The 13,063-nt window shown below is 39.8% G+C and overlaps 1 protein-coding gene across 13 annotated transcripts in view; it reads left to right on the top strand.

Annotated features, from left to right (window-relative positions):
• LOC127003277 (dnaJ homolog subfamily C member 5-like) overlaps positions 1-13,063 on the top strand; it is a 46,516-nt gene that overhangs the window by 17,176 nt on the left and 16,277 nt on the right. For 5 of the 13 annotated variants that reach the window (XM_050869717.1, XM_050869716.1, XM_050869715.1 and 2 more), the window contains exons 5-7: positions 5,613-5,666; positions 8,191-8,282; positions 10,802-10,849. In XM_050869717.1, the coding sequence (XP_050725674.1) occupies positions 5,613-5,666; positions 8,191-8,282; positions 10,802-10,849 (194 nt within the window). The remainder of the gene's footprint in view (positions 1-5,612; positions 5,667-8,190; positions 8,283-10,801; positions 10,850-13,063) is intronic. The other 8 variants (XM_050869728.1, XM_050869726.1, XM_050869727.1 and 5 more) reach the window with 3 other exon arrangements.

The following is a 13,063-nucleotide window of genomic DNA, read 5'->3' as shown; positions in this document are numbered from 1 at the left end:
CTCCTCTTCCCATCTTTGTGTTAGTTGTCACACTGATGCATGCCAAAGCCCACCGTCCCCTTACCATTGCCACCTGCGTCCCCATAACCACCACTCTGTGTATACATGTAGCCTCACACCCTCCCCATACTGCCCCCCACACCCACTCAGTTTTCTGTTGTGTGTACATATATATTTATCTGCTTCCACTGGCACTGTCATGCTGATTTTCGTAATATGTTGTATTTTTTCTGTTGTTCACACCTCCAACATAGAATTGTTGAGTGTTTGTATTGAATATTTACTTGAATTTACCAGATTGGTACCTGGAGAATTGAAAACATGTAATGTGTGTTGTGTCATCTAAAACAAAGATGTCTTTTCTAACTTTTATTCAGTTTGAGCAATTTAATGGAACAAAATATTCCCATAGTTGAGTTGTCACCTTTTTGTTAGTTCAGTGACTAGCCTCTACTAAACATTGGGAGGAGAGGGTGACCAAAGTTGAGGGTAACCAGAAATCTTGTTGCATCAAAGTTTTAGGGGGTCATACAAGAGAAAGTGGATGGCAAGGTGGTTGTCTTACTAGGTGGTAGGGTCAGTATTTCCTCAACTTCACCTAGTCTTTCATCACGTTACTCTGAGATGCACCATACCATTGGCGTTTCTCATAGCTTTTAACAATGTACTTTGGGATCTTCTTCCAGGGTATGCTCTTAATTTCCTCTCGTTTCCTCAGGTATTTTAATGATAGGAGTAAGAAACTACCTCACACTAGCTGCATTTTTTCCTTATGTTTAAGTTATGTTAGTTTGCCTTTCATTGTGACGTCAAATGTTTCTCTTTCATATTATTCACTGGAGTTCATTTGTTGAGCTGAACTGGAAAGTTGTGTCCCATCTTTCACCCTTTCATTAACTCCATCCTCATACTAATCTGGTGATTAGAATGTGTTTGTTCACTAATTTTTATGCACCCTTCCAATAGCACTCAAATAACTAAACAACCTACTATGGTCAATTGGAAAAAAAAAAAAAAAAAAAAAAGAGGCTCAATGGACTGTATTGGCTATACAGGCAGCGCCATACGTGGCCACTCAGTGAACTGTCAAAGCAGTACTTTCCATAGAACTCAAGTTATGTACTAGAGTGCGTCTGAGGCTGCCTCCAAGCACTGGCAGAATACAAGGCCTTCGTGCCGCCACTGCTCCAAGCCAACGACTGCACACACTTTACTCGTACCCAATTTCCTGACTCTACTGTTTGACATGGAGAAAAACTGAAATCGGGTAGGAGTGAATTAAGTGCGTGCAATCATCGGTGTGGGGCGACAGCGGCATCATGGCCGTGTATCCCTGAGACAGCCTCAGACGCACTCTAGTCTATAACTTGAACTCTATGGAAAATTCAGCTTGGAGTTGAGTGGTCACATGTGGTGCTGCCTGTATAGCCAATACAGTCAATTATGATACTGTTCAACATTATTTCAACTTGTTTCCTTGGCTCATTTGTCTGGCATTGTTATCTTTCAGGCAAGTACCAATTGGAATGGGGCACACAAATTGGCACACACATCCTACTTTATCTTTCATGATGTTCACTGCAGGCCCCTATTGTTCCTCTGTAGCACTTTGCTCCTCACTTTGAATGTTAAACATGATAGTGTGTGTGTGAGAGATGGGGTGTTATAAGATGTCTCCCAGTCAGTTAAGGGTCTAATGAAGTAGGTCTATAATAACCAGCCACACGTCTCTTTATAAAAGCTCTTTAGTGCAGTATTCTTCAAACTTTTCTCACTGCAACCCAATTTTTTTTCAAGCATTGTCATCATGACCCTTTTGCTAACCTTTTTGGTACCCTTTTTAGTTGTTTGATAAATGGATACAATGGGCATCTTGGGGAAATCAAACTGTGATAACCTGGATGTCACACTGGCCCTGCGTCCCAGGTTAATGGGCTCCTACCCACCACAGGCTCAAGGGCCAGTGAGACTTGATATGAGCACCAATGCAACACAGCTCTAGCTAATGCCCCAGTTTACCTTATATACCTTATAGTACTAAAGGTTGTGTACCTCTTGTTATCTGGTATTGAGTTATATGTTTGTGGAGATGTGGCAGCCCAAACAGTAAGCTATCATAACCCAGTATGGAGTCAGGACCTGTACTTTGAAGAACCATGTGGTAGTGTTCTGTTGAGCCTGGTCTGTTCATGGCCTCCAGTATGTGGGTGTTGAAGTCAGTACAATAGACTGGCAGGTCAGGTAGGCTCGCTCGTTGCTCTCAGGAGAAGTCAGCCAGTGACAAGGAAGTCATCAACAGAAGCATAAACAGGACATGCACCTGTGCTCTGTATTGGAAGCTCAAGTCAATCAGTTTTTGTCCCATAAATTATGCAGTGGTCTTGTTGTGTGATTGAAAAGTAGTTTGTCTGGTAGTAAGTCACATAGTAGAGAAAAGCTTTTTTGATCGAGGAATTTAAGACTGGAATTCCAATGTGTCTGATTTTTTTTCTCTGTAGTAAAGTAATATTCCTTTTTACTTGGGATACATTCGTAAAGTTTTGTCTGAGTCAGTCATCACTTGATTAGTTGTGCATAGATCAAAAACTTTTAAGTTGTGCTCAAATACATAAATGCTCAACCTGACTGACTTCTGCTGTGTTAGCATTGCATATTCTACTCTTCTCCCTGTGCGTGTAGCAGCCGGGAAGGTGTCGGTGCTCCCCACCATGACTGCTCTCCTCTATTCTTGAAGATACTTCCTCCCCATCTTTGCTTCAAAGTTTACTCTTCGTTCATTTTTTTGCTAGGAAATTTGTCCAGTAACACTTTTTACTCAATATTTTTTTCTTCTCGTACTTCCATCCCATCATTGCCTCAGGTCTATCAGGTAAATTCATTTGCATCTTCTTTTGCTTGATGTCTTGTTTATGGTGCCTCTTGGTCCTGCCATTCATCACCCTTTGAAAACGTTGAGCATCTGATCCTATTGGTATGCCCTAAACTGCCCTGAAGTATGGTTTTGCCATAAAACTGCAGAATTTAGGTCAAATGGACAGGTGAGGTAGCTCTAGGATTGCACAGTTCTCCGCTAGCTTGTCTGTTAGTTTATAATTAGTTTGATTAAGATTTGTTTTCAATTTTTTATCTTTTTGATAATAATGAAAGTTTAGGCATGGGATTATTTATTGTTTATAGAACAAGTGATATTCTAGGTATGCCATATCAACCAAATCACTCAGTACAGCAAAGTTATGGGTAGTATTATACATGTGCTATATCAACCAAATCACTCAGTACAGCAGAGTTTTGGGTAGTATTATACACATGCCAAATCACTTAGTACAGCAGAGCTCTGGATATTTGCTGCATGGTACTTCTTTTAAAATTAAACAGGTTTGAGGAGACAATGCTAAGACCTTTCATGTTTGGAGATAGCAAGCTGAACTTGGGTTTGAGTAAAATGTCTTTTGAGTTGACTAATAGAAAACATTGTCCAAAATATTAGATGGACAAATGCAGTTATAAGAAATGTTATACCCAAATGAATTGGCAATGTGAAGGAGCTTAGAGTAGGAGATGTCAGACTATACTGATTGCAACAGTGGATAGATTGCTACTAGTACATTATTGTGGCAATTTTCTTTTCCCTTTCATTATTGCTTTGGTTAGCATGGATTGTTTTGATGCTATACATATGTACATTGCATCATTTAAAAATAAACCTCATAAAGGAACTCTAAACGTACTCAGTGGCATACATTCAGAGATTTTTCATTGTGTTATTACAGTATTTTGGTTAATATAAACACTAATGTGCCTCACAATTCCTCATGCTCACCATGCAGGCTGGGTGTGCCAGTTCTGTGTTGCAAAAATGGCCTCGGGCATGTTGACCTTTTAAGTTATCAATGGTTCATTTGATATACTGCCTCACCTTTGTTCTGAAGGCCCGGGTTTGATTCTTGGCACTTGGTGGAGTATATTTAGAGAGTTCACTGTGTTATTAGAGTTTCTCTGACTCGTGATTTAATTTAGCATGAATTTATATTTTTCCTTTGATTAATTTCATTCACTACTTCTTCCTTTATGGTCACTAGCCATGACTGTGATCACCATACATATAACAGACTAGTCCATCAATCTGGCATTTAGATCAGTAAAGCTACTCGATGTAAAGTATTAGTCACAACAAATGTGTTGGGTGATCATGAACTGGCCTAGTGAAAATACAAATCCTTGAGCCATCATATTGTTATATCTGGCTGAAGCATCTCACCACTAGCCTGTTACAGCCTTACCATGCTACTGCTAGTGTCACCATGCAGAATGTAGCATTATGCACCCATTACTGATGCACCAAGCATAATGTGTTTGTAGTAGTGGCTGTTGTCAGTACTCCCTTCCCTCCTTCCTGTTCCACTCCCTGCCTGAGGTGTCTGTTAAGCATGGCTGGCCCTGCTGCCACTGTGGGCCAGAACCCTCGGAGGCACGCTGGCCCTGCCCCGCCCTGGTCCACTGTGCTCTGGCCGAGGTCACACCTCTTAGCCTCGCCCTCAGCTGGCTGATGTAGACTTTGTTGACATTGCCTTGTTAAATGACTGACCAAGGGCTGATAAAAATATGAAAATTTAGATCATCTCAGAAACCATGCATTAATTTAATTAATTAATTAGCTAATTAACCAACTTTAATGGTAAAACTATGCCCCATGATGGCTGATATTATTACATATCACTATTCACTAACTTCAAAGCAACTTTTTTCTCAAGGCTTTGCGTAGATGTGAGAGAACGGGATCGTAGCTTGCGAGTTGTTAATGTTAAACAAGGGGTGCTTGAGACATTGTCACCATATTATTTGTCACTATATGAATGCTTTACTAAGGAGCGCTGGGGATATAATTGATCATATGATTCCTTAATATTTTACTCAAGGATTGGCCAAAGGTACATATTAGTATTAAGAGAAGTGTCTGTAAATAGTAAAGAATTTAAAAGTGAATATAGTTCAAAATTTCAGTTGAAACATTCTGTGAGAAATGTATTAAAATTTTGTTACTATTTTTTTATAGCATGATTGCTGTAGTAGGTAATGTTGAAGTAAAGAATGTCCCCTCCAAGCAACACAAGACGAACACCTGATGCTTGTGTCACCTAACTGGTCTTCATGCTGACAGCCTGTCACTTGAGTCTCACAGTCACAGTAGTCTGAGTCTTCCTTTGGTTTTGTTTACTTCCCCTTAACCAAGATGAACCTGCTACTAATAATATTTGTGTGGAGGATATTGATGCTTACATACGCTTTTATGTGGGAGCTAAATGATATTTAACCAAAAAATATACACACTTGAACCCCAGGTTTTAAAATAGGCAAAGACCAAACATAAATCGAACACATATGTAAATTTTTTCTAACAGAAAGGGACTCCGCAGACTTCCTTAGTGTAGTTAATATTTTTTAAGCCCAGGGTCTTTCTAGACATGTAAACAATGCAGCATTTGACTCAGCCCGGCCACTGAGAGGCCAAGACAACCCTCGTGAGCTGGAGCACAGTGGTGGTGGAATACATGCTTGTTTACCCCCGGTGTGATGTAGCTTAGTAACCAGCCTCCCTTCCTCTTGCCACCCAGCCCAAGCAAGAGGAACCCATCACCAACCAGCCAGGCCCCTCATCCCCCTCCAAGGTGAGTGCTGTGGCAGCAGGTAAGCTAGTCCTCAGGTAAGCTAGCCCCTCCACGTCCCCCAGATGAAGAGAGCACTGCCACCAGCACCCACTAAGCCTGGCACGTCACCGACCACCACTGGGAGACTGAGAGTGTGGCTAGGCTTCATGGGGTCAGCCTCGGGTCATATGCCATTGCGGGAGAGATGGACGAGCAGCCCTGAAAGTCAGTGATGTATCTTTCTTGCCACTGGCAAGTATTTGTATTTCACCAGCCTTACAAAAACTCAGTTTGCAGGTGATCATAAATAATGAATAATTATTAATTTTCAATCTGCGCAAAAGCCAAACTTATACTTACAATTGTTACTGTAGTCATTGTGTGTAAATATGATGAACAAATTTACTTCCGAGTACAAAGTTACATATTCTTGCCATGGGGGGTAAAATGTTCACTTTGAGGGCTGCTAAGTGGGTGCATGGATGGATGAGTGGCTGAGTGGCTGGAGGAGGAAACATGCCTTACAGGGATGGATGGATGGATGTATATAGCCAGCAGTAAGCCAGACTCTGAGTCCTGTAGTACATGTTGCCAGTATACCATCATCACAGATCATGTGTGAGTGTGAGTTTGTGTGTGTCAGTGTTGTTTCTGCCGATGTTTGTCTCTCAAGGAGTATTTCAAATTGAGGAAATTAATGTAGGAGTTGAACTTTATCATTGCTATTTTTTTTATTATTACCACTGACTATTACCCATTCTTTTTACAATGAAGAATGCTTGTCTCAGGGGATAGGGAAGGAAGAAGTTTGTAGGTTGTTAACATTTGCTCTGTATGTGTTGTTTTGAGATAGGGTAGGTTATGGATTTTTAGGAACATCTGTATGTGATTGGTCAGTGAGGATTATATGTTGACATACATGAAAGTTTTGGTATATATTAAAGTCTTATTTCATTGAATTTTGGAGGTAGCTTAAGTCCATCATCATCATGATGTATTTGTCAACTCATCCCTTCACTTATCAGGCAGTAAATAGCACAAGCAGTCCTCATTATACAAATAAGGTTGGTTTCTAAAAACTCTTGTGGTCAGTGATTTTAAAAGTAACAAAACATATTTCATATGTCAAAGTAATAGGGTGGTTTACTCTTGATGAGCTCAAAATTGAGCAAGTGCTTTCGTACTATGTTTTGGTACGATTTTGATTTTCCAGCCAAACTTTCATTCATAAAACCAAATTTTGGATGCATTATTTATCTAAGTTTCATATAAAGTGCATATTGATAATCAAGTATGTCTGTGTATAATGAAGACTGCCTGTAGTTGGGTAGTCATTGTGTTAGGTGACTGTGTGGAGGTGATGGAGGAGTCATATGCAAGCAATGTGTTAAGGGATGTCTGTGTGGTGGGTATGTTCACCTCTACATGTGCATCAGTGCAGTTGGTACTTGTATCAAGAAAAAAAAGTTTAGAAAGTTTAGGTGAGGTACGGAAATGAAATATTGTTGAAATTAATATTGATAATTATCTTTGTCAGCAATATTTCTTGTACCTCAGCTCAATTTTCTGAACAATAGCACTAATTGGAATGATGTATACAATTTGGGTAATATATTCCATTTACATATTATGATTCATTATGATAGTCTGTGATTCATTTTGTCATTAGGTGCCTCAATGAGAAGCACAAAGAGATGCAAGATTTTTAGTCAGTCAAATGGTGTTGAGATCATTGTTGTTTATCACTTTTGACTTGTCCTATTATTTTAAGCACCCGTGTCACTAATAATGTTAAGAAAAATATTTGAGCAAGTCCAGATGTGTTAAATGTTAATCTAATGCATTTTATTATACATAGGTAAGTACATTCAAATGATCTAATTATTTAGAGTATTGTTGACAGTAGCAGTTCATTTATAATTGTTAGACTTCCCATCCATTTTTATGATCTAAGGTACAGTCTTACACATCACATCCCTCCTATCCTCTTACCTACTCTGATATCTGCTGCTTATTTTTTTTATTAAGGGGATCATGGCAGAAATCTTCATGTGCAACTCCTCATGCATACAACACTGATTTATTCACATAACGACGCACCTGGTGGCTGTTCCTCTTTTTTTTCCCCATCAGAATCTCCTTAACTTAGTCATTTCCTTGTCCTCCTCAGCCCACATCCTCCCAGCCCTATTCTTAACCTTCCAGCTCCTCCCCTCTCCTCACAAACTCATCTCTCCATCTCAGTTGTCCACCTCCCTGTTTGTAATCACTTCTTTTTTTGTGTGTGTTCTTTCCACTCCTTACATATCTGTCTTTGCTTTATGTCTCCATGTGCCTCTATTTTCCTGTGGTGCTTTCTTTAATACTATTTCACTCAATTTTTCTCAATCATTTTCTTCCCACTTCTTTTCACTTTCTTCCACTCTGTAAAGATTCTTTTCATCACCTCTCTATCCTTTCCTTGCCTACCTCTCCTCACTCATTCACTCTCCATATTCATCTCCCTCTCCATCCTTTCTTCTCCATCTACTTATCTCCACAACAGGAGGAGGTGAGCGATGAAGACTTAGAGGGAGGAAAGGCCGCAGGTGGAAACGCAGTCACCTCACAGCCACCTACTTCCACCAATCCCTTCAGGTATGCTGGCGGAGCTGTAGGGGCAAGGGACAAAGCAGGGGACGGGGACTGTGTGGACATGGGGAGTGGAGGGGGAAGGAGCTTGTCTCAAGATGTCATTTTATGAGGGTGTTTGTTTGTTTGTTTTCCCAATTTTGAGGTTGTTAGGAGCTCATGGCATCTTATTGATTAAGAGCGCCTCCTGTGGAAGTGATTTGAACTAAGTAGGGTTTACTCAATAATTTAAGGTTATATTTATTTCATTCACTTGTTCCACTGATCTTATTCTTAGGAGTTTTACATATTACAAGGCTAACATGGATCAACTTATTTTGTTTTAGTTAAATGGTGTTAGGATATTGTACTCTGCATTAATGGTAAATTTTTTATCCATTTCCTTTACAGTATTTTATATTTGTCATTTAGATAGCATAGGACTTGGTTTTATGGCTGTATCAGTCCAGAGGTTATGCAGTCAAATATCCTAGCTAGTAGGTGGTGGTTAACATACATGTCTCTTCATAGTCCTACAGAGGAGTCACAGGTGGAAATGTGTTGTTTGGTAACACTCTTAAATGGTCTTACAAGGAAGATTTTAGCTTAAGAGTTGATTTTCTCATCTAAATGATTTTATTCTTGTGCTGATATTTTGTGCTTGAAGTCTGTAGTATAACAATTTTCAATCATTGCAATATGCAATAACTACAGTAGATCCTTGATTTCCCAGACTAAATGGGGAAGTGTCAAAAATCTGGGAGTCAGAATATTATGAATTAAAATAGTTGTTATTATTTTTTAGTAAAAATATTTTCTGCTGCTGCGAGTACTACTGTTGGGTACTCGATACCTTGTTTGTTTACACAAAGTAGGCAGCCATGTACACATGCCTTCTTCCTCTTTGTTATTGTGTCCATGCTGAAGTAAATGGTGGTTGTCCTCCATCAGTATTTTCAAACTACAATAATGCAAGGCTCTTCAGCTCATGGCTGGGGACAACAAAAACAATACAGATGATGTGTACAAAAAATAGGAGATGTTCTGTGAATAACAGTCAGTATTCAATAATTGTTTGTCTTGAAGCCAATGTAATTATATTAAATTCATGTTGGTATTGGCACTCAGCTTTGCACAGGAATGGAGCTATGCAAAGGCAGCAGCACAAGTGATCAAGACTGTGCTGCTTCGTGTGCCATGTGTCTATCCCACGCCTCCTTGAATCTGATGTCAGGCAGGAAACACTAAATCAATATAACCTTACAAGCTTGCCAAGTTGATAGGAATGACCAGAATTGACTCATGAAAGGTTTAATATGGAGAGGTACATAGTTCTCCCATCAGTCTTAATACTGGTGCTGCTGCCTGTGCTGATTCCTGCATCTGAACAAGTATTAAGTGCCAGTGGGGAACACCAACATGATATAATCTTGAAATATTACCATTCATTCATTCATTCATCTTTGACGCCTGCTCCTAGGAGCTCCCACCAGGGGATGGCCACGGCAGAAGAGTTTCCATCTCTCTCTATCCAGACACTCCCTCCTTGCCTGCTGAAAGTTTCTCAAGGATCTTTCACCCCTCTCCCTGACATACTCCTGCACCCTAGCTCTTCATTTCAATGGAGGTAGTCCTCTAACATTCCCTCCCTCTATCTCACTCACATACACCCTCCTGGTCATCTTACTCTCCTCCATTTGCTCCATGTGGCCAAACCACTTTAAAGTCTGTCGCTTCACTTCTTCCACTACTCCACACTTCTTCCCTTCACCCATGTGACACATTCCAAAACGCTCATACACACTTTCATTACTCATTCCATCCATTCTACTCACACCACATGCACTCCTCAAGTAACTCATTTCCACTGCCTGCACTCTAGACCTCTGACTCATTCCAGGCCCATATTTTGCTTGCATATGTGAGGGTTGGTACTAGTACTGTATTTCTCAAATCCCTCTTTACCAACAGTTCATAAATGTTTTTACTAAGTGCAATGTCCTCATGCTTACAGCCCAGCCCATCTAAAACAATACCTCCACTGTGTGCACTAATAATTGATAGACATGATGTGAATTGCAGGCAGTAGAAAAAAAAGGAGACAAATAAACAAACTGATTTATGTAATGGAATTTCGATTCTCCAGAAATTTTCCCAGGAAGTCCAAGATGCTGGAAATCAAGGGTCTAATGTAGTTCTCTTAATGACAAAAACTTTATTATTGGTATTGCATGTTGTGACACTTCAGTTATGTGTTCATTAAGAGTACCATTATTCAACTACGGTACTTCTACTAGTGACCATACTTATGAGACTTATTTATGTAGTCTTAACTTTTGAAATCTAAAAACCTTTTACAGTATTGTGAGTGGCATGAGCATCTGTCTGTCCACACATACATTACTTAGGGGGTGTTGGTGCATGCTTGGTGGGGTTTGGTAGGTGGTTTGCAGGTGTGGGTGTAGCAGTAATAGTGAGTAGGTGTAGCAATCTCAGTTCGAGAGATGGACGAAGGGGAACACTTTCCTCACCCTTGTGAATTGCAGGAAGCGGGACGAAATGAATGACTCACGTGGCACGACTAATCCCTTCAGGTAGATGGCATTTCATTCGCTTCAGCTGTATGGCGGATGTGGATGCCACGTTTTCTCCACCTTTTTTACAGTTCGGCAGCTCCTTTTAGCTTTCTCATCCTTCTTCCTTTTCACAGCTCCTTTTAGCTTTCTCATCCTTCTTCCTTTTCATAGCTCCTTTTAGCTTTCTCATCCTTTTTCCTTTTCACAGCTCCTTTTAGCTTTCTCATCCTTTTTCCTTTTCACAGCTCCTTTTAGCTTTCTCATCCTTTTTCCTTTTCACAGTAACTTTTAGCTTTCTCATCCTTCTTCCTTTTCATAGCTCCTTTTAGCTTTCTCATCCTTTTTCCTTTTCACAGCTCCTTTTAGCTTTCTCATTCTTTTCCTTTTCATACCTCCTTTTAGCTTTCTCATTCTTTTTCCTTTTCATTGCTCCTTTTAGCTTTCTCATCCTTCTTCCTTTTCATAGCTCCTTTTAGCTTTCTCATTCTTTTTCCTTTTCACAACTCCTTTTAGCTTTTTGATCCATTTTCCATTTCATTGTTCCATCCAACAAATTTTTTTATATTCATTACTTTTGTTTTGATTTTTACATTATAACCTCTGCTTTCATCCTTTTTTTCTTTCTCCTATATCTTACTATTTTATCTTTTTCTGCTTTAATTTTCCTTGTTTTGATCTCTGTTCTTAGCTTCTTTTTCTTTCATGGTCATGTCCTATGAATGAGGTGGTATATGAACCCTCTCTCTGCATATGGCGCAGGTTTAAGATGTGTGTGTGTGTGTCGTTATGCACAGCACAAATCAAGGTACCCAGCCATCTTTTTGTCTTATGCCAGCTGCAGTGGAATGCATAACTATGCTCTTTTTTTATTTGTCTTTTTATACCGTGTACTATTAAACTAGAAGTGCAAACCCACTGTCCTTACCAACTATCCATCCATTGAAAAGTCAGGAAACAAAATAATACTTCACCAAAAATTATATGATACTACCTGTTTGCAGGCCAGTTCAAGTGACCCTGTGTTCTATTTGTACGGTGCACCCTTTTCATGGGTCTTCAGCTGGTGGCTGGCTTGTTTGATTACTATATGTTTGTTCGTTTAGAGAAAGTCAATTATTAATTTATTGTGAATGCATGGTAGGAGGAATGATTGCATTAGAAACAGCTAAACTGAGATCATTTTATTAGATAATTTGAACATTTATCAGTCACATATTTGCTTGGAGAAGGGTATTTATTAATGTATTGAAAAATATCAGCAGCATTGGGCATGCTGTGTTAGCTTTTGCTTAGGCTGTACCTCAGTGCGGTCACTGGGTGTAGCTCATCATCAGATTGCTGTCTTTGCTTTGTAATATTTTCATGCATGGGAAATTGGTAGGATAAAGATTAAGGAAGTTGGTATGATAAAGATTAAAGAAGCTGCTGCAGCTTTTGTGAAATTGGGATAAACTGATAGTACAGTCCACCATAAAAGATGTTAGCAGTGCATTGTGTCGAGCGGGCCGTGTAACCCAGCAGGCTGGGTCACTCACGGCTCAGGCTGGTTGATGGATGGATGGTTGGTAGTTGATGTACTTTGCAGTTTGTAAGTTTCACTAGGGCACAGTTGTCTTTACTCCTCCTGGTTGGTTACTTTATGGTTAACCTTATGGTTATTACTTTTGGCATACAATTGAATTTTTTTTATCTACAAATTAGGTAGATCTTTATTATGATAACTGCCAAGGTAATTATAAAACATTGTTTGGCAGCATGCAATCTATTTATACATCACTTAACAGAATGGCTATTGAAAAAGGATTGGCTATGTGTCACCAAGATTTTTAGATGCTATTTCACCAAACATATAATTTGCAGGCTGCAAAGTACTAAAGAGTATTCTCACTGGACACTGTAGTTACTTGAACTGGATCCCCCAGCAGTGGCCGATCCCTGGCTGGGTAGGTAAGGACGCTGCTGGTTGGCTATTGGCAGGCGTGGTGCTGCAAATATTGATAAAAAGTAAAAAGTGGTATACACATTAACCCCTTCACTCTGGCGACGTCGGGCGTCCGGCCACCATATGGAAAGAGTTAGTCCTCTTCTAAACCTCTTAACCCCTTCTTTGCGCGTGGTGCGGGAGGCGAGTATCCACTCAGGCGCAGTCAGGCAGCCAAATGGAGGGTCTCTTTTTACCTCTGTTTCTTAAAAACTATTCATCACAGCTAAAAACCAAAAATACCATTGGAA

The sequence above is a fragment of the Eriocheir sinensis genome, chromosome 25 (assembly GCF_024679095.1).
Source record: "Eriocheir sinensis breed Jianghai 21 chromosome 25, ASM2467909v1, whole genome shotgun sequence".
In the NCBI taxonomy this organism is placed as follows: Eukaryota; Metazoa; Arthropoda; class Malacostraca; order Decapoda; family Varunidae; genus Eriocheir; species Eriocheir sinensis.
The sequence above is the reverse complement of the archived record's forward strand: the minus strand, read 5'-3'. Positions and strand labels throughout refer to the sequence as shown.